Genomic DNA, 26,190 nt, shown 5'->3' on the forward strand with positions numbered 1-26,190 from the left:
CTTAAGAGATGGGCTAAGGACCTCAATAGACATTTTTCAAAAGAGGAAATCCAAATGGCCAACAGGCACATGAAAAAATGTTCAAGGTCACTAGCAATCAGGGAAATGCAAATCAAAACCACAATGAGGTTTCACCTCACCCCGGTTAGAATGGCTCACATGCAGAAATCTACCAACAACAGATGCTGGCGAGGATGTGGGGAAAAAGGGACACTAACCCACTGTTGGTGGGAATGCAAACTGGTCAAGCCACTATGGAAGTCAGTCTGGAGATTCCTCAGAAACCTGAAGATAACCCTACCGTTTGACCCAGCCATCCCACTCCTTGGAATTTACCCAAAGGAATTTAAATTGGCAAACAAAAAAGCGGTCTGCAGCCTAATGTTTATTGCAGCTCAATTCACAATAGCTAAGACCTGGAACCAACCTAAATGCCCATCAACGGTAGACTGGATAAAGAAATTATGGGATATGTACTCTTTAGAATACTATACCGCAGTAAGAAACAACGAAATCCAGTCATTTGCAACAAAATGGAGGAATCTGGAACACATCATGCTGAGTGAAATAAGCCAATCCCAAAGGGACAAATATCATATGTTCTCCCTGATCGGTGACAACTGACTGAACACCAAAAAGGAAACCTCCTGAAGTGAAATGGACACTATGGGAAACGGTGACTTGATCAGCATAGCCCTGACTGTTAATGAACAACTTAATACATTATCCCTCTTAGTAGTTTTTTTGTCTGTTCTACTTAATATGACTGGTTTAATTCTGTAATTAATACACAGTTATTCTTAAGTGTTAAAAATTAACTGAAATGTGATCCCTGTTAAACATAAGAGTGGGAATGAGAGAGAGAAGAGATGTATAATTTGGGACATGCTCAAGCTGACTTGCCCCAAATGGTAGAGTTAAAAACATACCAGGGGATTCCAATTCAATCCCATCAAGGTGGCATGTACCAATGCCATCTCACTATTCCAAGTGATCAATTTCAGTTCACAATTGATCATAATGAAAGGACTAAGAGTCAAAGGGAGCACATAAACAAGTCTAGTACCTGCTAACACTAACCGATAGAATAAATAAAGGGGAGAGTGATCCAACATGGGAAGTGAGATACTCAGCAGACTCATAGAATGGCAGATGTCCTAAATAGCACTCTGGCCTCAGAATCAGCCCTAAAGGCATTCGGATCTGGCTGAAAAGCCCATGAGAATATTTCAGGCATGGAAAGCCAAGACACTCTGGCAAAAGATCTCTGCGAGTGAGATCCCAGTGGAAAGAACAGGTCTTCAAAGAAGGAGGTACCTTTCTCTGAAGGGAGGAGAGAACCTCCACTTTGACTATGACCTTGTCTAAACAAGATAAGAATCGGAGAACTCAGAGGGCTTCCATAGCCTTGGAAACTCATGACTGGAGCATAGGGAGATTACTGATGCCATAGACAGGAGTGTCAATTGGTAAAGTCAACAACAGGAGTCACTGTGCACTTACTCCTCATGTAGGATCTCTGTCCTTAATGTGCTGTGTATTGAGATTTAATGCTATAACGAGTACTCAAACAATATATTTCACTTTGTGTTTCTATGGGGGTGCAAACTGTTGAAACCTTTACTTAATGTATACTAAACTGATCCTCTGTAAAAAAAAAAAAAAAAAAGAAAGAAAGAAAGAAATTATCAACTCCCAACTTGACTCTCACTGGGATTAAACATGACAATAGGTCTGATCTGATTTCATCATCATTTAAAAAAATCATCTATTATTTTTCACTTTATGTTTCTGTGTGGGAGCAAACTGTTGAAATCCTTATTTAATGTATACTAAGCTGATCTTCTGTATATTAAGATAATCGAAAATGAATCTTGATGTGAATGGAAGGAGAGAGGGAGTGGGAAAGGGGAGGGTAGTGGATGGGAGGGACGGTATGTGGGGGAAGCCATTGTAATCCATAAATCGTACTTTGGAAATTTATATTCATTAAATAAAAGTTAAAAAAAAAAAGTTGTTTTTAAAATGTTTAGTACTGGGGCCAGCGCTGTGGCACAGTAGGCTAAGCCTCTGCCTGTGGTGCCAGCATTCCATACAGCTACCAGTTTGTGTCCTGGCTGCTCCTCTTCTGATCCAGCTCTCTACTAATGCACTTGGGAAAGCAGCTGAAGGTGGCTCAAGTGCTTGGGCCCCTGCACCCACAAGGGAGACCCAAAAGAAGCTCCTGACTCCTGGCTTCAGACTGGCCCAGCTCTGGCTGTTGCAACCATGTGGGAAGTGAACCAGCGGATGAAGACCTCTCTCTCTCTCTCCCTCTTTGTCTGTAATTCCGCCTCTGAAATAAGTAATTTAATCTTTCAAAAAAAATTTAGTACTAGGAATAGAAGTAAATGGCCTCAGAGCCGGCGCTGTGGCACAGTGGGTTAAAGCCCCAGCCTGCCGGTTCGAGTCCCAGCTGCTCCTCTTGCAATCCAGCTCTCTGCTATGGCCTGGGAAAGCAGTGGAAGATGGTCCAAGTTCTTGGGCTCCTGCACCTGCCTGGGAGACCTGGAGAAAGCTCCTGGCTCCTGGCTTTGGATCAGTTCAGCTCTGGCCATTGTGGTCATTTGGGGAGTGAACCAGCAGAATAGAATGCCTCTCTCTCTCTCTCTCTCTCTCTCTCTCTCTCCCCCCACCCCTGTAACTCTGTCTTTCAAATAAAAAAAAAAAAAAAGTAAATGTCCTCAACTGGATAAAAACCTCTATGAAAAAGCCACAGCATCCACCACGCCAAGCACCGGAGACGGAGCGTTCCCGCCCAGCTTCCAAAGCTGGCTGGGGTGTCACTGTGACCACTTCTGCCCAGCACTGCTGGAGGCCCACCAGCAGAGGCTCTGGCCAGAACAGGAAGCCAGAACAGGAAGTAAAAGGCACCAGAAATGACAAAGAAAATCCTCCCTTTTACACCTCGTGACTAGTCATTCAGAAAATCTAACAGAATCTACAAAACGAGCCATTGGAATGACAAAATGGACATAGCAGCCACAGAGCTTAAGCTCAGACTTCGAAACTAATTGTAGAAGCAGTCTTCAAAAGGTTCGTGGAAAGTGTATATGAAAAAAACTATGCACAGATTCCAACGTTTCTACACCAACATAAGCTAGTCTTTTATTTTCATTTTCCACCAGCTTTTTGAAGTACTGTCATATTTCCATATCCTAGCAATAAAGAACTAAAAACTGAAATTTAATTCACCATTTACAGCAGCATTGGAATCAGAAAGACTTGAGGATAACTCTGCAAGAAGATGTGCAGGATCTACAGACTGGAAACCACAGACCTTCCTAAGAGAAACTAAAGATGACTTTCATGAAGAGAGATGACTTGTCCATGAGTTGGAAGACATTAATTGACCTCTGGATACAATGACATTCCAAAACCCCAGCAAGCTGCTTCATATAAGTTTACCAGTTGATTGTAAAACCTGCAGAGATCCCAAGGACCTAGAATAGCCAAAACAACTTTCTGAAAAAGTGCACAGTTGCAAGGCTATCACAGCCTTATTTAAACTACAGTAATCAAGATTGGGGGTATCGGGGCCAGCACTATGGCCTGGCAGGTAATGTAGCCACCTGTGACACCAGCATCCCATATGGGCACTGCTCCAGTTCCAGTCCAGCTCCCTGTAATGACCTGGGAAAAGCAACGGAAGATGGACCAACTGTTTGGGCCCTTTTAACCCACTTCAAAGGCTGTGATGAAGCGCCTGGCTTCAGCCTGGCCCAGTGTTGGCTGTTGTGGCCATCTGGGGAGTGAACCAGGGAGCAGAACCTCTATTTCTTTTCTCTCTCTCTCTCTCCCTCCCTCCCTTCCTCCCCCTCCCCTCCCCCTCCCCTCCTTCCCCCCCCTCTCTGTAATTTCAACTTTCAAAATAAATAAATCTTTTAAAAAACTGGAAGTATTAACACAAAGGAAAATAAACCAATAGAACACAGCAGGGTCCAGTACTAGACCTACAAACGTGGGAACACCTGACTTGTGCAGAGGTGTAAAGGCAGGGTGGTGGAAGGCATGGTCTTCAGCAAGGGGTGCTGGGAGCAATGGGACATCCACACAGAAGAAATCAAAATCCTTCAACCCACACCTCACAGTAGATGAAAAATTAACAAATTTTTACAACGGTAAAACTTCTAGAAGAAAACACACAAGAAAATCAAAGCGACTTATGTAAGAAGATTTCTTACATAAGAACCAAAAACACATAGGACTCATAAAAGAACAAAAGGATAAGGACTTTTAAAAAGCACTTCAATTTGTTGAGGGCGGGGTTAGCAGAGAGGCTAGGATACCTGCGTCCCACATCAGAGTGCCTGGGTTCAGTCCCTGGCACCGGCTCTGACACTGCAGACCCAGGTAGGAGACCTGGATGGTGCTCCTGGCCCCCGGCACTAGTCCTGCCCAGCCGCCCTGCCTTTCACACCATTTCAGATAAGTACCTGATAAAGGACTTGGATACAGAGCACACACAAACTTTAAAAGTTATCAATAATAATACAGTCAGATAAAAATGGGTAAGAGATTTGGCCAGATCCTTCACAAAAGAAGAGAGGGGGAGGGGTGGGTGGCATTGTAGTGCAGCAGGTGAAGCCGTTGCCTGCAACGCTGACATGGCACATGGGTGCCAGCTGGAGTCCCTGCTGCTCCGCTTCTCAACCAGCTGCCTGTGGATGGCCTGGGAAAGCGGCAAAGACGGCCTGAGTGTTTGGGCCCCTGCCACCCACATGGGAGACCTGAACGGAGCTCCCGGCTCCCAGCTTCTGTCTAGTCCAGCCCTGGTTGTTGTGGCCATCTGTGGAGTGAACAAACTGATGGAGGACCTCTCTCTCTCCCCCCCCCAACTCTGCCTTTCAAGTAAATACATCTTTAAAAGAAGAAGAAGAGGGTGGAGAGGAAGGGGGCACAGGAAAGCAGGTCCAACAGCATCAGCCACACAGGGAATGCTGGGACATGCTGCGAGCCATCACAGGCTCGTAGAACAGCTCCGGCCAGGACAGCTGACCATGGCGGGTGTGCGGAAGGAAGCAGGGCCCTGGAATCCCTCCATGCGGCCAGCAGGAATGCAGAAGATCAAGTGCTTGGGTCCCTGCCACCCCCGTGGGGCACCCAGATGGAGTTCCAGGATCCTGGCTTTGGCTTGGCCCTGTCCTGGCCATTGTAGCCATTTAGGGAGTGAATCAGCGGATGGAAGAGCTCTCTCTCTTTTTCCTTCTATCACCCTGTCTCTCAAATAAATAAATCTTAAAAAAAAAAAATCAGAAAACATATTCACTTACTGCCCACTACTGAAGAAGAAACAAAGACTCAGCGTGGAGTCTCATCCCCCACAGCCTGGGCGGAACAGGCCGCAGAGCCGCTAACTCAGCTCCCAGGCACTGCAGACTGCGCCTCACCTGGTCTCCTGGCTGCCTGCTTACTCGGGAGCACAGCTACTAGGAGGCTAAGGAACCCAAACGGGGGTTCTCAGGCTTCAGGGCATTAAAGAAAACATCTATGAAACTTCAGACGCCTGGGGTGGGCGAGTGGCCTGGCAAGCATGGCGCCCGTCCCCGTCACGGTGCCTGGGTTCAATCCTCCCTTCTGCTCCTGACTCCCGCAGACCATGGGAGGCAGCAGTGACGGCTGCAGGTCATGGTCCCTGCCACCCACGTGGGCGACCTCCAATGAGCTCCTGGCTCTGGGTCAGCCCAGCCTTGGCTGTCGCGCGGGGACTGCACTGTGGATGGAAGATCTCCGTCTCGCTCTCTGACTCTCAGATCAATAGATTAAAAAGAAAGAAATCCGAACGGCTGCCCAGAGTGGATCTGACTGGGTCGACGTGGGACTGTGTTCTGAGCTGCCTGGGACCTGATTCCCACGGCTAGGCCCCGCCGTGCAGCGTCGGATCCTGAGGGTCTGGTAGGAGACCCACCACCTGGTGTTCTCTCGGGAGTGCGGCTGCTGCTGAGGGCCACACTGCAGGACCACTGTGGCAGAGCGTCGGGATTTTTTTTTTTTTAATTCTCAGGATAGTAACTACAGCCAGCTGGAAATCACTGGTCTCCAACAGTCACTCTCCACTGTTCCTGGAATCACCTCAATGAGTAACTAAAAAAACAAAACAAAAAACATCAAATGCCCTAGTCCCTCAGCCCCCAGCCTCAGCCCCCGGAGGACGCCGAGCCCTCAGGCCTGTGGTCTGGGGGCCTCTCGGACAGCGCTTCCGGAGTCCCAGGCAGAACCTGCCCAGGGCGCCCATGCTGCCTCCAGGGGGCAGCTCTTCCTCACTCCTAGTTAACGCACTTCTTCCACTTCCTCATGCTAAAAATAAAAAGCAAGAACACCCCGATTTCTCCCCTCAGGTGACTTCCCCTGGAACAAGCGAGCAGGCGGCCGGGAGCGGGAAGCCCTGAGGCCCGTGTGAGGCCCTCACCTGAGGCGGCGCTCGGTCCCGCGCTCTCCTGCGTCTACGGCTCGGCCGCACGGGGGCGCTGCCGCAGGCTGGGGCAAGCCTGCCCCATCTCCAACTGCACAACACCCAGGCTGGCTCCTGGGCACTGGACCAGGTGTCCCTAGGGTGGCTGAGCTCCAGCCTCGCACAGCACTACTTTTCCAAGGCCTCCCAGCTGTAGGTTATGTACACCGGGACATGGCACCCCCACAGGGCTCTAAAGGGAACACGTGCTTCTGCAGTTAGGGTAACTCCTTCCAGGCGTAAGAGTTGGACGACCAAGTTACACAGCTTAGTTGGTGACAAGTCTTTCAGGAGCTTAGGCTGCTACGGAACCATAATAAAGTGGTGAAATTATCAATAGGATATAACGCGATTGATCCAAGCTGTTCATCTCAGAAAGAAGCATCAGCAAGATTACTGATGGCGCAAGGACAAAAAGCCTTAGAGCCATGCTGACGTCTCACCTGCATAACAAAGCAGGCCCCATGTCCCTGCCCTGCTAATCCAGCCCCTCTGCCTTGACCAGCCCTGCGCGGCCTGGACGGCTGGACACACCACTATCTGAAGAGTCCAGCCTCAGCCTGAGCTCTCCTCACTCCTCCCAAGCTCTCTCCCTGCAGCTCAGCAGCTCCGCCGCAGAGTCCAGCCTCGCCTCTGCCTCCGCCGCCACCTCCGCCTCAGCCCAGACGGCTCCCAGCTCACCCCAGGATCTCACGGGACCTTTAGAAAGAGCCCAAGCCTCCCTCTGTCTCGGCATCCCAGCTTTAACTCAGATCCCCAAGCCCCTCCCTGCCACTCTGTATTCTATAAACCGCTAGTCTGTAAGGGAAGGTGCTCTCGCTCTCTCTCTCTCTCTCTCTCTCTCTCTCTTTCTCTCTCTCTGCCGTGTGTTCCCTGGAGTGGGCCCCTCCCAGGCTTTGTTCTGGATAAACCTAGTCTGGCTGTGGCTTCCGGCTCTGTTTCCTCTTTCCTGACAATGACGTTGAAGCCGACCAATCGCCTGAACCAACATCATTGACTTTGTTCACTGAGGGCCAGGTCCTGGGACTGCCGGGACTTTCACCGCTAACTCACCAGCGATGAGCTCCATGGCACCTGGCTGAGGACCAACAACTTAGAAATCATAAAATCGTGCCATAAACCAAGCTTGGTGTCTACTGTCAAACCAACTCCACTCTGAGCCATATCATCTGAGAGCACTCATAAATACATCAGCCACTCCTGCTGACAGAGTTCTTTGGATTCCAAATGCAATATGAAGAGGTCGTCGATCCCTGCCTGAGCCCCAGACAACAATAGCCAAACATCAACCCCAAATGGAACTGCAGGACTTTGCGGGCCGGCCCCTTTCTCCTTATGTTAACGGCTAAGCCAAGACTCGTTTTGTCAGTAGGAGCAGTCAGCTGCTCGGTCTGCACAAGCCCCAGGCACCTGCTTCCTCTGGTCCAGAGGCCAATGGCACACCCTACAAACAAAAGCCGTGGGAGAGAACGCACAGAAAGACGCTCCCTTTAAAGCCCTCAAGGAGGCTCTTCCTGCCGCCATCCAACACTACAAACATGCACGGTTATGCTGATAGTTCAGTTCAGGATCTGGGACAGACGCAGCAGCAGCAGAGAGTTTCCTTAGCCTGATTCACGAGCGTGTGTTCCGGAATCCCATAGGGTAGGAAATCGCCTTTAGCTCCTACGCACCAGGAAAGGGCCGTCTGTTCTAGAATCCTGGCAAGCACCCCACGCGGCAGTGGCTACCACGAACCGCACCTCTGCTAAGTCCTTTCATAGTGGAACTGGAGATCATTATGCTACGCGAAACAATCCAGACCCACAAAGACAAACCTCACAGGTTTCCCCTTAGAAGCTGATCTAGAGAGAGAGGACAAAAACTGTGAGGATGTCCTGTCCTTCGGCATACAATTACAAATATTGCTTCACCAAACCATATCGCGCGAATGATGATTTACCCTTCTTTCCCCAAGTAATGATCGTTGTCACGAGTCCTTCACTCTGATATTAACATGGATGATTTCAAGAAAAAACAGCAAATCGGTGAATGTATGTAATGTCTGTATTTGAGGTGAATGTGGCAAATGTTTTTTAAAACACAGTAAAATAAGGGGAGGAAAGTTCTTTCCCAACCTGGATCACCTCCTTTAGATCTGTAGGCACTGTAGGCACTGGAGAAACGAGGGGGTTGTAACAACTCGGCCCCATGTGGGTTGGTAACCCTCAGACCACAGGGGTGTGAGGAGCCCCCGAGAGTTCCTTCAAACGCACACTTCAGAGCTCCTTCAAATGCACACTTCACGGCCCGACTCCCGGCCCGACTCCCAGCCTAACTCATGGCCGGCGGAGCAGTCTGCGCGGGACCTGAGGGTCTGCACTTCTCACAGGCTGCCTGCTGATGCCAGTGCTGCTGGTCTGAGGACCACGCTGTGCGAACCACAGCTGCAGGGGCTCCCCGGGACAGACACTGGTATCGGTCGTGATTCTTTGGGCCGTGCTGTCCTGGCTTCTTGGCTGACACCACCTGCTGCTGAAGGCATTGCAAATGCACGCTTTGCTTCGACACAGAAGTCATAGTTTACGCACAAAGACGCTACCCCGCAGCTGGATCTGCTGAGTGAGCAGCCTTGTGCCGTGAGCCTCCAGTGAGCGCGGGGGAGGGTGGGACTCCACGGTGCAGCCCCACAATTCCTGCTGAAATCTGGTTATTATCTGTCCTTGCAAATCTTCACCCTGGAGCTTAGAGGTAGCCCTTAAATAAGCCCGATTCTGCCAACTGAAACCTGTAAGCACACTCCAATAGTTTGAGCCACTCAGATTTTGACAAAACAACAATAAGGAGCAACCGAGCAATGCTTAGTCTCTTTCTGCTCACTTCATTTCTCCCACGATCACCCATTTCTCCCACGATCACCTGTGGCTAAATTTTAACGTACGGCTTTGTCATGAAACAGCACCCTCCGGAGTGCAAACAGACCTTATCCAGCTTGACAAAAGGTTCCAGGCCAGCTTCCAAGGGATTGGTATCGCAGTTCATCTGAAAGGAAAACACACATGTGGGTGCGAAGCATCTCACAGCCTCACTTCCATCCGATGTCTTTGAGGACAGAGAACAGTGCGACTCCTGAACAGATTCTGGAAGATTCTGGTCTCTAAGACACTTTTTTCACCCAACATTCAAGTGCAGCCTTCCACAAACACCGTCATGCAGACGTGGTTAATATAGAAGCTGCAACTGTTCGTTTCCATGGCCTTTTATTTTAACCAACACCTGAAGGGGTAGCACATAGCTGTGTGCCTTCTAGAAATAGCCCTTCACACCTCTTATGTAATAACTTTATGTAAGTGGGTTTGGGAAAGTTATGTAATTTACCGACTTTACAATCATCCAACCATCAGTGCAAGGAGAAGGAAAGGCGGGTGTTAGGAAACGGCTTCTCCTGAGCTCAGAAAGAAGAACTGAGAAGAACACAGACGCTGAGTTTCAGTCTTTGCAGATGCAGTGGGATCGCTGCCCTATAAACCCAGCTGGGGCTGAGCCGGTACTTGGCAACGGACCGGAAGTGAGTGATTTTTGTCTCTGTTTTGTTGCTCACTTTGACTGTAAGGGAACTAACTAATCTAACCTCCTCCCTCAACAGTGGTCAAAATCTCAAAGACAACTCAGCACTTGCATAATCCAAACAAACAGTAACTTGTTTTACGTGCTAGAAAATTTTGTCTCGTATTTCTTAATCAATTGGAGCTTCTTTCAAATTAATTTTGATCTGCTCAAATTTTCAGAATTTCTTAAGTAAAAAAACAGAGACGCCTGAGGGATGCAGCACCACTAGAGGGCGCTCTAGCACCACCGGAGCTGGCAGGGCCGGGACCGGGCGACACACTGCTTGGGTAGGGGTAGGGGTGGAGGTGGGGGAGCGGGGCATGGAGAGGCGTCAGATCTCAGCCTGGTAGCGCCTGGCCCTCGATAGACTCTCCGGTGCCACAGGGTGAATCCAGCGCTTACGGGAAGCAGAGGTTCTGTAAAGTTCGCTGTGCTGAGATGGAGATAACTAGGCCCGGGAGTCCCCACTCTGGGACTTTTATTTTTTAAATCACTGTCCCTTATCTCGGCTCTCAGGCCTGAGACCACAACGTCTTCCAAGGAAACAATCAAATCTGAGCAAGTGAGAAGCCCAGAGAGAGCCCGCTGCACCACAGATAAGGCCGAGTCTGTCTGACCACTGCCCGGCTGCTTACTGTGTGGGCTGGGCCAGGCTGGGCACCGGGATTGTGCGTAAAACGAGGGCGGGGACAACAGGGGACTAAGAAGTCGTGCCCGTGACCAAGGCGTGTGAAGGGACAGCACTGCTCCGAGAGGGACTGGGGAGCGGCCTAGCCTGGCGGGGAAGGTGCTGGCTGGTGTGCCGTGTCACACACGGGAGCGACTCTTTCACACTCGGCCCCAGATGCTACTCCAGCGCCCCGCCAATGCAGGCCCTGGGAGGGGGGACGGGTGGCCCGGGGAAGTGGGGTCCTGACACCCACACGGGACGCCTGCCTTGCAGTCCCGGCTCCCCGCTTGGCTGCTGCAGCATTCGGGGAGCTAACCTATAGATGGAGGCGCCCCCACCCACCATCTCTATCTCGCTCTCTCTCCTGCCCTCCCCCAGCCAAGGAAGGAGAGGAGAGAGGGAGGGAGGGAGGAGTGGTGGGCAAAGGCTAGACCAAGGCATGCTGGGCCGTGGCCCTGACCACGGAATGCGTGTCAATTCACCGAAACACGAGAGCCGAGGAGGAAATGCGGGAGATAGGGATGTGAACTGGGTGCTCCATCCCACAGGCCAGAGGCAGGGGCCAACCCAGCCTGTGGGAGCAATCAGCAGAACAAAGGTGCGGGCGGAACTCCCAGGAACATTGGCCAGGGAGCCCTCATGGAGTACGAAACCTCCTCCCCCCAGCCCGGGCGACCCCAGGCGCAGGGGAAGCAGCGCCGGCCCCGTGGTGTGGTGAGGGGCCCCCTCGCACCTCGGCGCCCCAGGCGCGGAAGGCCTTCTCCAGGCGCAGGACGTTGAGGGCGTAGGTCCCGAAGTCGGCGATGCCCTCCTCCTGGCCGGCGTTCATGAGGGCCTCGTAGAGGGCCGGCGAGTCCTCACGCCTGTGGTACAACTCCCAGCCCAGCTCGCCTGCAACACACGCGCAGCGTGAGGGCTGCCGGCCCCAGGCCTGACGCCTGGCCGCCAGAACACCACACGCACGCACCACAGGCACTGCCGGGGGTAAAAGACCGCCGGCGAAAAGTTGTCCTGGGGCACCAGCTGCCGCCGTGCCCAGCCCTGACTCCCACGTGGAGGCTGGTGCGTGGCACGTGGCTCTCGCCACACAGATGGGCAATCTGCACCCTGGACCCCAGCCTCTCCACGAGGCTGGCCTATTGTAGGTGAATGATGTTGTCGTAAATTTGATCAAGATAGGGGGTTCAAGTCCAGACACCCCAACACCAACCCCATTGCCCAAAGAAGCAGCGGGCTTACAAACAACCAGCAGACAGCTGTGGGGAGCTGTGGCTTGGGACTTGAGCCATGTCCCACATCCCATGTTCCACATCCCACGTCCCACGTCTCCCCTCTGCCCATTCCATTCACCATCAGGACTGCAGGCAAAAATCAGCAGAAAGGGAACCCACACCCAGGGAGTCCTGGGGGCTTCTACTCACTCACCATCGCCACAGGCTGCGGGAAGACGAGGGTAGGGGTGGAGGGGTGGGAGGGGGAGGCGACCCTGGGAGGAGCTGAGGCCTCTATCACCAGGTGCCCCTTGCTCCCAGTGCTGAGGGCTGATGGGGATGGGGTGGGTCCCTCGGTGTGCCCCAGAACAGGAGCCACCTGCAGCTGGGCGGAGCCTGGGGGCATACAGCACTTCTGCTGGACCCGACAGGGAGGCCTGGAGGACCTTGTCCGTGAGCCCGAGCACCAGCAGGGAACTGGAGCCCGACCACTCCTGTCTGTGCCGCTGGCTGCCGTGCACACTGTCAGGGCTGGAGGAAGCCTTCCTAACAACGCAAGGCCCTAGGAAGGGGGCTCGAGAGGAGACTGTCCCAGGGACATCGCCCCGAGTGTCCCCAGAGAGTCTGCTGGCCTGGACATCCCTCTACCCCAGCACAGCCTCTTCCCACTCGTCAGCTACTCTGCCCCACAGTCAGCTACGGACCTGGAGCAAGACAGGAAACCTGTGGAGCTCTCTCCAGAGTGGGAGGTGGGCAGAGGAGACCTCCCTCACAGCCACGTGGAAAACAGTGAGTGTGTGGGTGTGAGAGCGTGTCAGCGTGTGGGTGGGTGGGATGCACGTGTCAATGACAGTATGTGCATGAGTGTGTGTGCAAGTTTGAGTGTATGTGTGAGGGTGTGGTTGTGTGAGAGTAGGGAGAGGTGTGAGTTTGAGGGTGTGTGTAGGTGTGAGTTGAGTGTGGGTAGGTGTGTGTATGTTTGCATGTAGGTGTGAGTGTATGAGTAGGTGTGTGTGACTTCGAGTGTATGCATGTAGCTGTGTGTAGGTGTGAGTGTGTGTAGGTGTATAGGTGTGAGTGTATGAGTAGGTGTGTGGGAGTATGCATGTACCTGTGGGTAGGTGTGAGTGTGTGTAGGTGTATAGGTGTGAGTATATGTGTGTATAGGTGTGAGTGTATGAGTAGGTGTGTGAGAATGAGTGTATGCATGTAGCTGTCTGTGGGTAGGTGTGAGTGTGTGTATATGTGTATAGGTGTGAGTATGTATGTGTATAGGTGTGAGTATATGAGTAGGTGTGTGTGAGTGTGAGTGTATACATGTAGCTGTCTGTGGGTAGGTGTGAGTGTGTGTATGTGTGTAGGTGTGAGTATGTATGTATATGAGTGTATGAGTAGGTGTGTGAGAGTGTGAGTGTATGCATGTAGCTGTCTGTGGGTAGGTGTGAGTGTGTGTATGTGTGTAGGTATGAGTATATGTGTTTGTAGGTGTGAGTGTATGAGTAGGTGTGTGAGAGTGTGAGTGTATGCATGTAGCTGTCTGTGGGTAGGTGTGAGTGTGTGTATGTGTATAGGTGTGAGTGTATGAGTAGGTGTGTGTGACTTTGAATGTATGCATGTAGCTGTCTGTGGGTAGGTGTGAGTGTATGTGTATAAGTGTGAGTATGTATGTATATGAGTGTATGAGTAGGTGTGTGAGTGTATGCATGTAGCTGTCTGTGGGTAGGTATGAGTGTGTGTATGTGTGTAGGTGTGAGTATGTATGTGTATGAGTGTATGAGTAGGTGTGTGAGAGTGTGAGTGCATGCATGTAGCTGTGGGTAGGTATGAGTGTGTGTATGTGTGTAGGTGTGAGTATATGAGTAGGGAGGAGCGTATACATGCAGGTGTGAGTGTGGGTAGGTGTGAGTGTGTGTGTCAGACTGTGGTGTGGGTGTTAGTGCATGAGGAGGTTGTGAGAGTATATTGTGTAGGTGTGAGTAGCTGTATGTGTGAGCCTCTGAGTGTGTACATGATTGTGTGTGGGTGTATGTGTATAGGTGTGAATTGTGAAGTTGAGTGTGAGCAGATGAGCATGTGTGCCTGTGAGTGAGTGCACACGCACATTTCTGGTAGCTCCTTTAGCCCTCGGGCTATTCTGGTTCTTACCGGTGTATGAGATCCTAATGGCCGTCACGGGAACGTGGGCGACCTTGAGGGGCTTGACCTGGAGGAACTTGAAGGCGCCATCGCTGAGATCCTCCGAGGTCAGTTTCTGCAGGACCTGCCTTGCCCGGGGCCCGGCCACACCAAGGACGCCCAGCTCATCGGTGGTGTTGCTGATTTCAACTTCATATCCGCCTCTGATGGCTGCTTCTTCAATCCATCTGTGCTCAAGACATAATCATCGTGTGAAATACTGCCTGGATAAGGCACCCTGGTGACACCCGATCTCCGTGAAGAGGCACTTTGTGTCTGGGATCATCAGAGAGCCCCCAGAGAGACATTTCTTGCTGTTAGCACTGAGGAAGCCCAGTCCTGAGACACTCAGCGATCTCTAAGTCACGCCTTACAAACCTGGGGGCGATTTTCCACAGCACAGAGCACCCTCCAGTTGAAACTGTCTCTGCACGTGACTCTTTCCGACGGTGACAGCCTTACTGCATTTAAACGAATGATTCAAGCGCCAAAAATGAACAGTAACCCACTGTTCCCTGAAATCTGTACACAGGAGGCACACTTGGGCCACCACAGGTCAACAGTGCACCTGCCAGGAGACGTGCGAGTGCCCTAACAGCACCAGGAAAACTCCAGGTCCAGTTCCTGAGTCTTGACGAGTTACTGGAGTTCAGCGGGAGGTTGGCGAACTCACTGAGTGGCCACTGAAGCTACGCAGGTCGACTGTGACATTCCTGTCTGGATTTACACGAAGCGAAGCCATCGCGGATGGGCACGCGTGACTCGCATCATTCCACAGCAGTGGTGAGAACCCATCAGGGGAAGCCATGCATTATGTAATATAATGACACTCCAAAGATTTCCGCACTGTTAGACTAGAGACCACAGATGTCCTGGCAGACTAAGAACGCATGAAGGCCGACCAGCAACTTAGCTGGGGGCCGCAGAGCACCAAGGGTCACCCACAGGGCGGAAAGCCCCAGACGACAGTCAAGAGAGGGGCCGAGACTGGCTGGCTGGAGCAAGCTGCTTCGCCCCGCACCGCTGTGAGGACACGTGGGGGTAGGGGTGAGGAGTCTGGCACAGCGATGACGCTTCACACCTGTGGGAGGTGGGAAGATCAGAATCACGGCCCCGCTCATGGGTCCGTCTGACGGCTGCAAGGGGTCCTCACCCCAAGACTTCTCTGTGTGACGTTTGTGTGAAATAATCAGGCCTAACAAGAGTTACAGTTGCACTTTCAAGTCCTGGTGACAGGAAGCTCGGTGTGAGGCACACGGTTCCTCCCCAGGTGCGCCCTTACCTGAGGTCATGGAGCTCTGACCCGGAACCAGTTACCAACAGGAAGTCGCCGGGAGCCTGGTGAGACACGGTCAGCTCGGCATACACTCGGCCTCTTGGGGTCAGCATGTGGCTTATGTTGGTAAAGCCCACCTGCACAGGAGCAGGCAGTGTGGCGTGAGACATGTGGCTGTCAGCCATGAAAAGCATGCGACGTGCAACGTGTGTATCAGCTTCATACCCGCAAACCAAAACCTAAGATCAACATCGAGGTCTCCATGTCAACAGTTATTTAAAACTACTTATCATAAAAATTGCACTTTACTTAATGGTAGTCACGGTTAACTTCCTGTCCACATAGTTAAGCAAAGTCGCAAGTCCTGAGTGACAGTTCAGTCAACCGGAAGTTAAAATAACATGGGTTTCTGGAAAAATGAGGAGCTGGAGAATGAAACGGGTGGGAACTCCGGACACTGTGTTTACCTTGGGGACGACGTTGGCAAAGAGATTGTCCAGCAGTGTGACGGAGTCTCGGCCTTTGATGTGGAACTTCCCGAAGGGTGACAGGTCGATCACCCCCACCTTCTGCATAACCTGTTCATATTCGGACCCCACAGGCTCAAACCAGTTTGTGCGCCGGAAGCTGGGCCTGGAACCCAATAGGTGGTGTTATTAAACGGTGGTCGCTCACTTTCTGAACAAGTAAGGACCAAGGACACTTTAAGAAACTCCACTCATCCGGAAAATTCTACAGGGTGGAGGCAAGGGCTGAGAGCTGGAAGATGAGACTGTGATTTGGAAGTGGGGCTTCCCAAGTAACTCATCCGCCCCCTGGACCCAGTGCCCAGCGAGGGAAGCGCTCGTTAACCACAGTGACACCGGACCCGCGGCTCTGAGCTGGAGGAGTCTGGATGTGAAGGCCGGTGCCTTTCATGCCTCCCACGCCACAGTCTCCTGGGCAGCATTTGGAAGCCACCAGTGGTGGGGCTTCATTAATGCAAAGTATCTAGGGGGAGGAGCTCTCAGACCCAGGGCTTCTCAAATGCTAATGTGAACACTAGTTGCTTGCATTTGTTCAAATCCAGGTGCTGCTGCCCCAGGCCTGGGCTGGGGCCTGGGAGTGTGTCCAAGCGGGCTCTCAGGTGATGCCCGTGCCATCGGCCCACCCCCGGCGGGAGCAAGGGTCTGGGCCCAGAGCGTCCTGTTTCGGAGCACAGGCACCAAGTGACCACCAAGGCCTGTATTGGTTGATCTCAGGCCTGGGCATGGACAGAGGTCTCCCAACAGGATGACACATCATTTCCCATTCCCCAGGTGGACGTCTAACACGGTATTGAAGCTGGAGAGGGGGGTACGTAGGCTGCAAAGCCAGCTCCCATCAGTTTAGTTGTGAAGATGGCAAACGACACTGTGGCCGGACCCAAAGAGCCCGCAGTGAGGAAGAGAGCTGGTGCCTGTCTGAGTGGTTTAGGGGAAAACAACCCCGATATGGTCACTGTGTACTCTAGACTGGCTGCTTAGGGAGCCCAGATGTGTTCCTGAACTGCCCCTCCCCTCCTACGCTTTGCACCATTTAGATTAGGTCCTTAAGCAGACATCAAACCCATCTACAGAAGCAAAGTGACGGCTTGGAAATCAAGGTCACTGCTTAACTACCAGGTTGCTCTTTGCTTTCTCTTGGTTTCTGGACTCTCATGAGAAAACAGATATAACGACCACTAAACCCAGTGCAACAATGGCATGTGACACACAGGGTGGTGGCGGGGGATCAGAGGACATTCTGTGGGGTTGGCGTTTGGCACTGTGGTCAAGTTGCCACCTGCGTCGCCAGCACACCATAGGGATGGGTTTGCATCCCAGCTGCCCTACTTCCCATCCAGCTCCCTGCTACAGGGCCTGGGAAAGCAGTGGAGGATGGGACAAATACCTGGACCCCTGCACCCATGTGGGAGACCCCAAAGAAGCTCCAGGCTCCCAGCCTTGGATTGGCTCAGCTCTGGCCATTGCGGCCATCTGGGGAGTGAACCAGTGATGGAAGATTATCTCGCTCTCGCTCTGCTCTTTCAAATAAATAAAGTAAAACTTGAAAGAAAAAAAAAAAAAGGACATTCTTGTGGTGTGCTCAATGAAACGCTAAACAAACGATGTTCTCCCCTAGCTTATCAACTGTGCCATCACTGCAGGGTAGGAAAGCCCTCGCTCTGAGCCATTTTTAAAGCAAGATTTTTCATTTGAAAGGCAGAGCATCAGGAAAACACCCCGCATGAGGGGTGGCGCCTGGTCCGGTTATAGGACACGTGGGGTCAATGTCACCCAGGCTCAGCCACAACTCCAGCCAGAAGATGACCTGTGTAGGAAGAGGCTGGGGAGCACGCTGTGGGGAGGGCAAGGGGCTCCTCTCTGCCGCCCCACCCCCGCCTCGTGGCTTCTCCCTGGGTCAAGGCCCTGCCTTACCTGTACTGGGTGTCCTGGCCAGGTTTGTAGAACCAGTGCGGCTGCTCCCAGCCTGCGTGGAAGCCCATGGAGCACCTGGGCTGCAGGATGCTGTAGAGCCCGCTGACCCGCTGCGTCGGCCGCCCGGCGAAGCGCTCTTCTTTAGGATAGCCGACTGCACGGGGCAAACAGGCACGGTCAAGAGCAGCCAGCCGGAAGCACAGCGCCACAAAGGGACCCAGCAGATGGACACCGAAGCACCTCGTGTGTACGTACTTAACGTAAAACACAAAGCCGTGACCTTCACCGACCCTCAAAGGATAACGTAAGGCACATCCTCAGTAATCAGGATCTGAAGTCCATTCTGCGCTCCACAGAGCAGGCGCCAGTGCACACACCCCTTGGGTCTCAGAGGCACCGTGCTGCCCAGGGCCCCTCACCACCGCAGAAGGAAGTGCTCCACCATCACCGCTGTGCAAGGCAGCCCTGCGGGTGCGTGGCGGACAAGACGGACACGCTCACCCCTTACCCACGTTGTTGAACCCGTAGGACTCCCTGGCTTTGGCCTCGGTGTACTGGGGAGTGGTCCATCTGCCGTAGCGGTTGGGGTCCAGCTCTATGAGGTCAAAAGGAGGCTCCCCCTGCAGGATCCACTCGCTGAGGTACTTGCCGATCCCGCCAGCGTGGATGATGCCGTAGCTTCCAAACACAGACAGAAACCCCGTCACTGACACACGCTGGCTTCAAACACCAAACACATCTGGATACTTCACAGGGCCTCAACGCTGGAGGGCTCTGTTCTTAGAACTCACAAGTACCAGGGCCCTACACTGTCCACTGGTCCTAAAAACCACGTATTCAGGCATCCAGACCCAACATGCTCCTTTGTTTGCAGTCTCAAGAGTGGCACAGCTGCAAGTTAGCTCCTGGCTGGTATGGAACAGGCGGCAGGGAAGGAGGCCACTGTGTAGGGGAAGCGTGTGTCGTGTAAGAGTCCTGGCCACGGCAGACTCGGTCCAGCCCGGCTCCCTTAGGAGGCGACCTCTGTCACTACACAGGGACGTGATCTCAGCAGCATTGAAGCCAAAAGGGCACCATCCAGGGAGGGCACTGGGGACAGGAACGCTGGATCCCATATTCTGCAGGGAACAAGTCATTTGGTGGGGAAGGCACTTGTTCCCATCTCCATGGGAGGTGGTTAGGGGACAGGCAGACTCTCACCCCCACAGCCCTGCACAGGACATGGTAAGGGGAGGGCCTGACTCACACCCCCACAGCCCTGCACAGGACATGGTAAGGGGAGGGCCTGACTCACACCCCCACAGCCCTGCACAGGACACAGTAAGGGGACAGGCAGACTCTCACCCCCATAGCCCTGCACAGGGGGACAGGCAGACTCACCCCCCTCCACAGCCCTGCACAGGACACGGTCAGGGGAGAGGCAGACTTTCACCGTCACAGCCCTGCACAGGACACAGTCAGGGGAGAGGCAGACTCTCACCCCCACAGCCCTGCACAGGACACAGTAAGGGGACAGGCAGACTCACCCACCCCCACAGCCCTGCACAGGACATGGTAAGGGGACAGGCAGACTCACCTCCCCCACAGCCCTGCACAGGACATAGTAAGGGGACAGGCAGACTCACCCCCCCCCACAGCCCTGCACAGGACATGGTAAGGGGACAGGCAGACTCACCCCCCCACAGCCCTGCACAGGACATGGTAAGGGGACAGGCAGACTCTCACCCCCACAGCCCTGCACAGGACATGGTAAGGGGACAGCCGGACTCACCCCCCCCCACAGCCCTGCACAGGACATGGTAAGGGGACAGGCAGACTCACCCCCCCACAGCCCTGCACAGGACACAGTAAGGGGACAGGCAGATTCTCACCCCCACAGCCCTGCACAGGACATGGTAAGGGGACAGGCGGACTCTCACCATCACAGTCTCTCTGCAGGACATGCTTTAAAACCCAGCAGAGGATTGCATGTTGGATATTGGAACGTAGCGTCACAGCTGCACATTGGCCATGTTCCCTGCTACCTTCTCCCGCACATCTAACCAAGACCTTTTCTCTGGGTTCCTCTATAGTAAGTAAAGAGGCTGGTAGGAGCTGAATGAGCCAAGTCCTAGGAGGGGGCCCAGCACAGGAGCCCCACGAGCAGACATCAGTCATAGAAGCCAGGGAATCTCAAATGACAGCAGCTCAATAGTGGGAAGCAGAGTTTCCAATGCCCAGGGAACCTCAGCCAAGACTAGAAATGCTGATTCTCCTACCCAGAGACAGCAGTGGTGCTATTTTAGAAAAATGCGTGGTCAGTTTGTTACAGGGATATTTATCAAGGAGAATAGGAGGGCAGCAGTGAGTACTCCCTGGGCAGCCAGGCACGAGGCTTGGGTCACAGAGTGCAAGCACTGTGGACAACAGAAGAAACAGCCAACTAATGTGTGGAAGGCAAATGGAATTTCCAAGCTGTGATGGGACAGTATAGGATGTGTGACATCAGTATCCATGGATTCATGGCACAAAGGTTAGAAATGAGACACCCGAGTCAACAGGGTCATAAGTGAGGACGCACACCTGAGGATACCCAACATGGAAAGGGCCAAGAATAATGGGAATGGCAGGAAATACAGAGAAAGTTCCGGAAAACCATTATGCTCCTGAGCGCTAATCCTTATAAACTATTCCAGAGACTATACCATTGCACAGTCAGTGTTTAAAATGTGTGTTCATGGCCGGCGCTGTGGCTCACTAGGCTAATCCTCCGCCTAGCGGTGCCGGCACACCGGGTTCTAGTCCCGGTCGGGGCGCCAGATTCTGTCCCAGTTGCTCCTCTTCCAGTCCAGCCCTCTGCTGTGGCCCGGGAAGGCAGTGGAAGAAGACCCAGGTCCTTGGTCCCTGTACCCGCATGGGAGACCAGGAGAAGCACTTGGTTCCTGGCTTCGGATCGGCACAGCGCGCCGTCCATGGTGGCCATTTGGGGGGTGAACCAACGGAAGGAAGACCTTTCTCTCTGTCTCTCTCTCTCACTGTCTAACTCTGCCTGTCAAGAATAGAACAGAATAAGTGTTCCTCATATTATTCCCTGGGTATAAAGGGTAGAAAATTCTTATGCACACACACGCGCACACACACACACACCCGTCCCTCCCACACCATGCTTCTTTCCCAGAGATGGTGGAGCAGACTGAGCTAAAACAGCGAATCTACGAGAAGCGCAGAGCCTCACCCGAAGCCTACCGCCACCCAGTAGTTGCGGACCCCCTGGTGGGGCCCCACCATGGGCAGGATGTCAGGGGTGTAGGTGATGGGGCCGTTGACCACGTTGACGATGTCAGCCTTTTTCAAGACCGGGATCATCTCCATGGCAATCTCCAGGTGTTCTGTTATCCGGTCCAGGTCGGCCTCAAAGAGCTCCTTCCCAAAACCTGCAAAGCCGGCCACTGGGGTCAGGGCGCCACAGCCCCACGGACGGGCACTCCCCAGTGGGGCCGTCTGCGGAAGGTGCCCAGGGAGCCGCTGCCTGCTGTTTTTTTTTAAATCTACACTTGATATTCCCTATCTGTACCATCAATGCCACTGTTTTTGAAATAAAATCAGTTCATCATTTTTAGTTAACAGAACATTTGAACGCATACCTGTTAAGTTTCCATTATTTAATCCAACCACAGTTTTGGAAGGAAAAAAACCCCGCGGGCTGATGATGTGGCATAGCGGGTAAAGCCACCATCTGCAATGCCAGCATCCCATGTGGGCACAGGTGGTTCACGCCCCTATGGCTCCACTTCCCATCCAGCATCCTGCTAATGACCCAGGGAAAGCAGCAGAAGATGACCCAAGAGTTTGGGCCCCTGCTACCCACATAGGAGACCTGGAGGATGCTTCTGGCTCCTGGTTTCAGCTTGGCCCAGCCCTGGCCATTGCAGTTATCTGGGGAGTGACCCAGTGGGTGAAAGCGCTCTCTCTGTCTCTGCCTCTCTCTCCCTAACTCTGACTTTCAAATAACTAAATCTTTAAGGAGAAAAAGCGGCTCCTGTTTCACTCCCGAGGTAGATGTCTCTCCAGGATACTGGGAGCAGTGGACACTACTCCAGAATCTGGGCTGCCGGGTTGGGGACCCCCTCCAACTCTCCCTTCAGGAACGGCAGGGGGGTCTCCTTCCACCAGCCCCCACCCACAGCCAGGGGCTGTGCTCTGGGACAAGAGGCGGGTCGGGAGCACCATCATCTTGGCCTAAAATCGCCGAGGCTTCAGAGGCCACACAGAGGAGCTTCCCAAAATAGGGACCCACGGGGGGCTTCCCCTTGCACCTGCTGGGGCCTGCACAGTGGGTCAGCCACACAGAGGCCCAGACATCACCACAGGGTGGACCTGGACATGTGGGCCTCAGCCCAGGCACGGAGAGCAGTCTCCCCGGCCTCCACCCCAGCTGGGATTGCTGAACTCCAACCCTGGCATGGAGTAGCGGCTGCCAGGGACAGGCAGGCAGAGGGGGAGCCCTCCCCGGGGGGAAGGAGTGAGGCTGCTGGGGCCCAGGTGCACAGAGCCTGCCCAGCTTTGCCCTTCGCAAGTGCAGGGGAGCAGGAACAGGGGAGGTGGGCACATTCCCTAACTGATCCAGGCGTGACTCTCCAACTGCCACCTCCCCCACTTCTCCATATTCCCAGGAATGCTTCCGTGCCTCCCTATAAATAGCAAAACCTGAGAAACCTCCTTAAGAAGCCCCCTGCTCCATCCAGCTCTGTAGGGGGAGGCGTCAGGCATGGTGGCTCAGGTCACCTGGGGCAGCCCAGGGCATGCACATCTGAGCGCCTGGTTAGAGTTGAGCTCCTCCCCACTGACCCAGCTCCCTGCTAACTTGCATCCTGGGAGGGAGCACTGACGGCTCAAATACTGGGGTCCCTGCCCCCTGCGGGGAGACCCGGATGGAGCTCCTGGCTCCTGGCTGCTGCCTTGCTGGGCTCTGGCTGTTCTGAGCGACTGGGGAGTGAACCAGCAGATGGGAGATCTCTATCTGCCTCCTTCCCTTTGCCTTTCAAATAAAAACACAGAATCTAGCTCTGCAGAACCCGCTCCTGAAAGACAACAGCACAAAGCAGTCCCAGCTGCACAGTCTGCGAGGGAGAAAGGGCAGCAGCTCCCACAGGAGCCCAGGGCCTGAGCCTCCCCTCCCCGGGCGCAGCACCCAGCCCCTCTCTGCGCTGTCCTCCGTGGCTCCATCCTGAGTAGGGCAGACGTCCCGCCTGTAGCACCTGTCCTGCTTCTCCACAGAAGCACCGTAGCTGCTGCATGCAAACCTTGAACCGGATCAGGCAAGCCGCAAAGGGGGGCGACAGCGACCCGGGAGTCCTGACCCACCTGGAGGGACCCCGTCAGTGACCAGGAGTCCTGACCCACCTGGAGGGCCCCACTGGTGACTAGGAGTCCTGACCCACCTGGAGGGCCCCACTGGTGACCAGGAGTCCTGACCCACCTGGAGGGACCCCGTCAGTGACCAGGAGTCCTGACCCCTGGAGGGGCCCTGTCAGTGACCAGGAGTCCTGACCCACCTGGAGGGACCCCGTCAGTGACCAGGAGTCCTGACCCACCTGGAGGGACCCACTGCTGACCAGGAGTCCTGACCCACCTGGAGGGACCCCGCTGGTGACCAGGAGTACTGACCCACCTGGAGGGACCCACTGCTGACCAGGAGTCCTGACCCACCTGGAGGGATCCCGTCAGTGACCAGGAGTCCTGACCCACCTGGAGGGACCCTGTCAGTGACCAGGAGTCCTGACCCACCTGGAGGGACCCCGTCAGTGACCAGGAGTCCTGACCCACCTGGAGGGACCCCGCTGGTGACCAGGAGTCCTGACCCACCTGGAGGGACCCCGTCAGTGACCAGGAGTCCTGACCCACCTGGAGGGACCCCGTGAGTGACCCAGGAGTCCTGAAGTCTCATCTTCTCTTGACGCTCATAGGGGCCCAGCAGAAGTCCATCCCTCTCCTGGCGCACATAGTAGGATCCTTCCAGGTCGCGGAGCACAGCGAGTTCTCGTTTCAAAGCCTTCACCTCGGGGATGGTGGACGTGACGAGGTACTGGTGCTGGACCGGAATGAGAGGATGCTCCAGGCCGATCATTTTGCCCACTTCACGAGCCCAAAACCCTAAGTCAAACAATCGTTACAAAGCGTCATCACACACACAGGGCAAGTGATCACAGCAATTCCTACTAAAACCCGACGGCTTGAGTACTCGCAGAACGTCAGAACAATCTGCACGTTCCGTCGCTGCAGACTAGAAGCAGAGTGGGGCAGCGCTGTGGAGTAGCGGGCAAAGCCACCACCACCTGCAGTGCCAGCATCCCATGTGGGTGCGGGTTCAAGACCCGGCTGCTCCACTTCCACTCGAGCTCTCTGCTGTGGCCTGGGAAAGCAGTAGAAGATGGCCCAAGTCCTTGGACCCCTGAACCCACGTGGGAGACCCAGAAGAAGCTCCTGGATCTTGGCTTCGGATCAGTGCAGCTCCGGCCATTGTGGCCAACTTGGGAGTGAACCAGCGGATGGAAGACCTCCTTCTCTGTCTCTCTCTCTCTCTTTCTGCCTCTCCTTCTCTCTCTGTATAACTCTGCCTTTCAAATAAATAAATAAATCTTAAAAAAAAATAACTAGAATGGGGGAGGAGCAGACAAGAAATGTTTCCCGTTGCCTGGAATTTTGAAGATGGCTGCAATGGAAGGGAACTCCAGTCCTGAGAAAGGATTTTGCCCATGAGCAACATGGAAAAAAAAAAACACACACACACACACACACAAAAATTCGAAAATTCAAAATTCAAAAGAAAAGAATAATCAACTCAAATGCACAGGTGTGGGTAAGGAAGACAGAAGTCATCCTCTGTGGATGGGGATGGCCAGCTGGAGGCAGAGGCCCCATGGACAAGGTCCACAGAACCCAGCCGGCACTGGCTGCAGTCAGGTCATGGACACGCTGCTGTCCGGAATTCCACCAGGGCAGGGCTGTTCCGCCCACTTACAGTGACAGTGTGACCCAGCCTCATCACGGAGGTCATGCAGAAACGGGCCTCAAAGACAAAATTTCCTTTGAGACCCATGCGTGGCTTTTACATAATGCGTACACGGAAGACCCCGGGGCCAGGGTGGTGGCGCAGCCCGTGAAGCCAGAGATGCGACACCAGCATCCCAGGTCAGAGAGCTCCTCTGGTCCCAGCAGCTCCACTTCCGATCCAGCCCCACTGATGCACCTGGGGAGGCAGCGGAGGATGGCCCATGCGCCTGGACCCCCGCACCCACGCGGGAGACCCAGCTCCTGGCTTCAGCCTGGCCCTGACCCCAGACTGGGCTGTCGCAGCCATTCGGGGAGTGAACCAGCACACAGAGCATGGCTCGCTCGCTCTCGCTCTGCCTCTCTCTAACACTCTACCTTTCAAATAAGTAATTGTTTTTTTTAAAAAGGAAGACCCTTCCAATATACTCTGGGGGAGACGCCCACCAGGCTTTATCAGTTCCTGTAGTCTTTTCCCGTAGAAGAGCCGAAGGCACCAGGGGTCACAGCAGGGGAATGGAGAATCCTACTTGGGCACCTCATGCGTTAGAGTTTTTACCATTTCCCTTTCAGTTGCTTTTCAGAGTCTAAGAAGTCTGAAGACCCCATCGTCCTGAGGTTCACAGCTAGGGAAGCGTCTCCGATTATGAGCCAGCCTGGGAGTCCCGATTACACACTCTCATTGCCAAGGTTTATGTCTGCTTAGCACCCAGGCAGCACCCGTGTGTTCTGCTGTTTCATTTTGGCCTTAGAGCTAAGCTGGGCGTTCTTGTAAAACCCCAGCAAGGGTGCCCATCCGCAAACCAGGAATCAGCCCGTGGGCGGCAGAGCTGTGTGTGGGTCTTTCGATATTTCAGAGGCGGAATTTGTTCCTGCCTGTTAGGAAGGTAAGAATTGCTGATCTCCACACTTTGTAGGAAGATACAGTGAAGTCACGTTTTCTATTTATACACACTAGAGCGGTTTTAAAGATAAAAAGTCAAAGCACCTAGTAATTCAAATCACTGTGGCATCCTCAGTCTACTTGTTTCAATTAAAAACATAAATTGAAAACAAATTTTCTGTCCTATTCAGACATATCTATGAATTTTAGGCTCAACTGCTTGCTTATTAATGCGCTTCATCATTAAAAGGGAAACGTAAGCAGAAGCATCAGAGAACTATATTACTTCGAATCCCACAGGAACTTCTAAACTGTTCCGCCTTATAGCGTTGGTGTCAGTTGGTCAATGCCAACCATGTGTCTAATTCCCCCATATAGCAATTAAATAAACCTAAATCTAGTCAGGACTACACTTCAAGCCCTGTTAGCT

The 26,190-nt window shown here is 53.3% G+C and overlaps 1 protein-coding gene and 1 long non-coding RNA gene across 2 annotated transcripts in view; one reads left to right on the top strand and one right to left on the bottom strand.

Moving 5' to 3' along the window:
- DMGDH (dimethylglycine dehydrogenase) overlaps positions 1-26,190 on the bottom strand; it is a 62,372-nt gene that overhangs the window by 13,377 nt on the left and 22,805 nt on the right. Inside the window, exons 6-14 of the mRNA XM_070056319.2 lie at positions 23,732-23,980; positions 21,063-21,261; positions 18,357-18,526; positions 17,849-18,002; positions 15,878-16,043; positions 15,417-15,547; positions 14,105-14,322; positions 11,482-11,639; positions 9,452-9,511 (exon numbers count right to left, since the gene is read on the bottom strand). Of these exons, the coding sequence (XP_069912420.2) occupies positions 9,452-9,511; positions 11,482-11,639; positions 14,105-14,322; positions 15,417-15,547; positions 15,878-16,043; positions 17,849-18,002; positions 18,357-18,526; positions 21,063-21,261; positions 23,732-23,980 (1,505 nt within the window). The remainder of the gene's footprint in view (positions 1-9,451; positions 9,512-11,481; positions 11,640-14,104; positions 14,323-15,416; positions 15,548-15,877; positions 16,044-17,848; positions 18,003-18,356; positions 18,527-21,062; positions 21,262-23,731; positions 23,981-26,190) is intronic.
- On the top strand, positions 9,861-17,497 carry LOC149122219 (uncharacterized). Its single transcript, XR_016220334.1, has 2 exons — positions 9,861-10,037; positions 12,391-17,497. It is a non-coding gene; the product is annotated as an uncharacterized LOC149122219 (long non-coding RNA).

Source organism: Oryctolagus cuniculus, chromosome 14, assembly GCF_051225735.1.
Source record: "Oryctolagus cuniculus isolate XC-2025 breed Fujian yellow rabbit chromosome 14, ASM5122573v1, whole genome shotgun sequence".
In the NCBI taxonomy this organism is placed as follows: Eukaryota; Metazoa; Chordata; class Mammalia; order Lagomorpha; family Leporidae; genus Oryctolagus; species Oryctolagus cuniculus.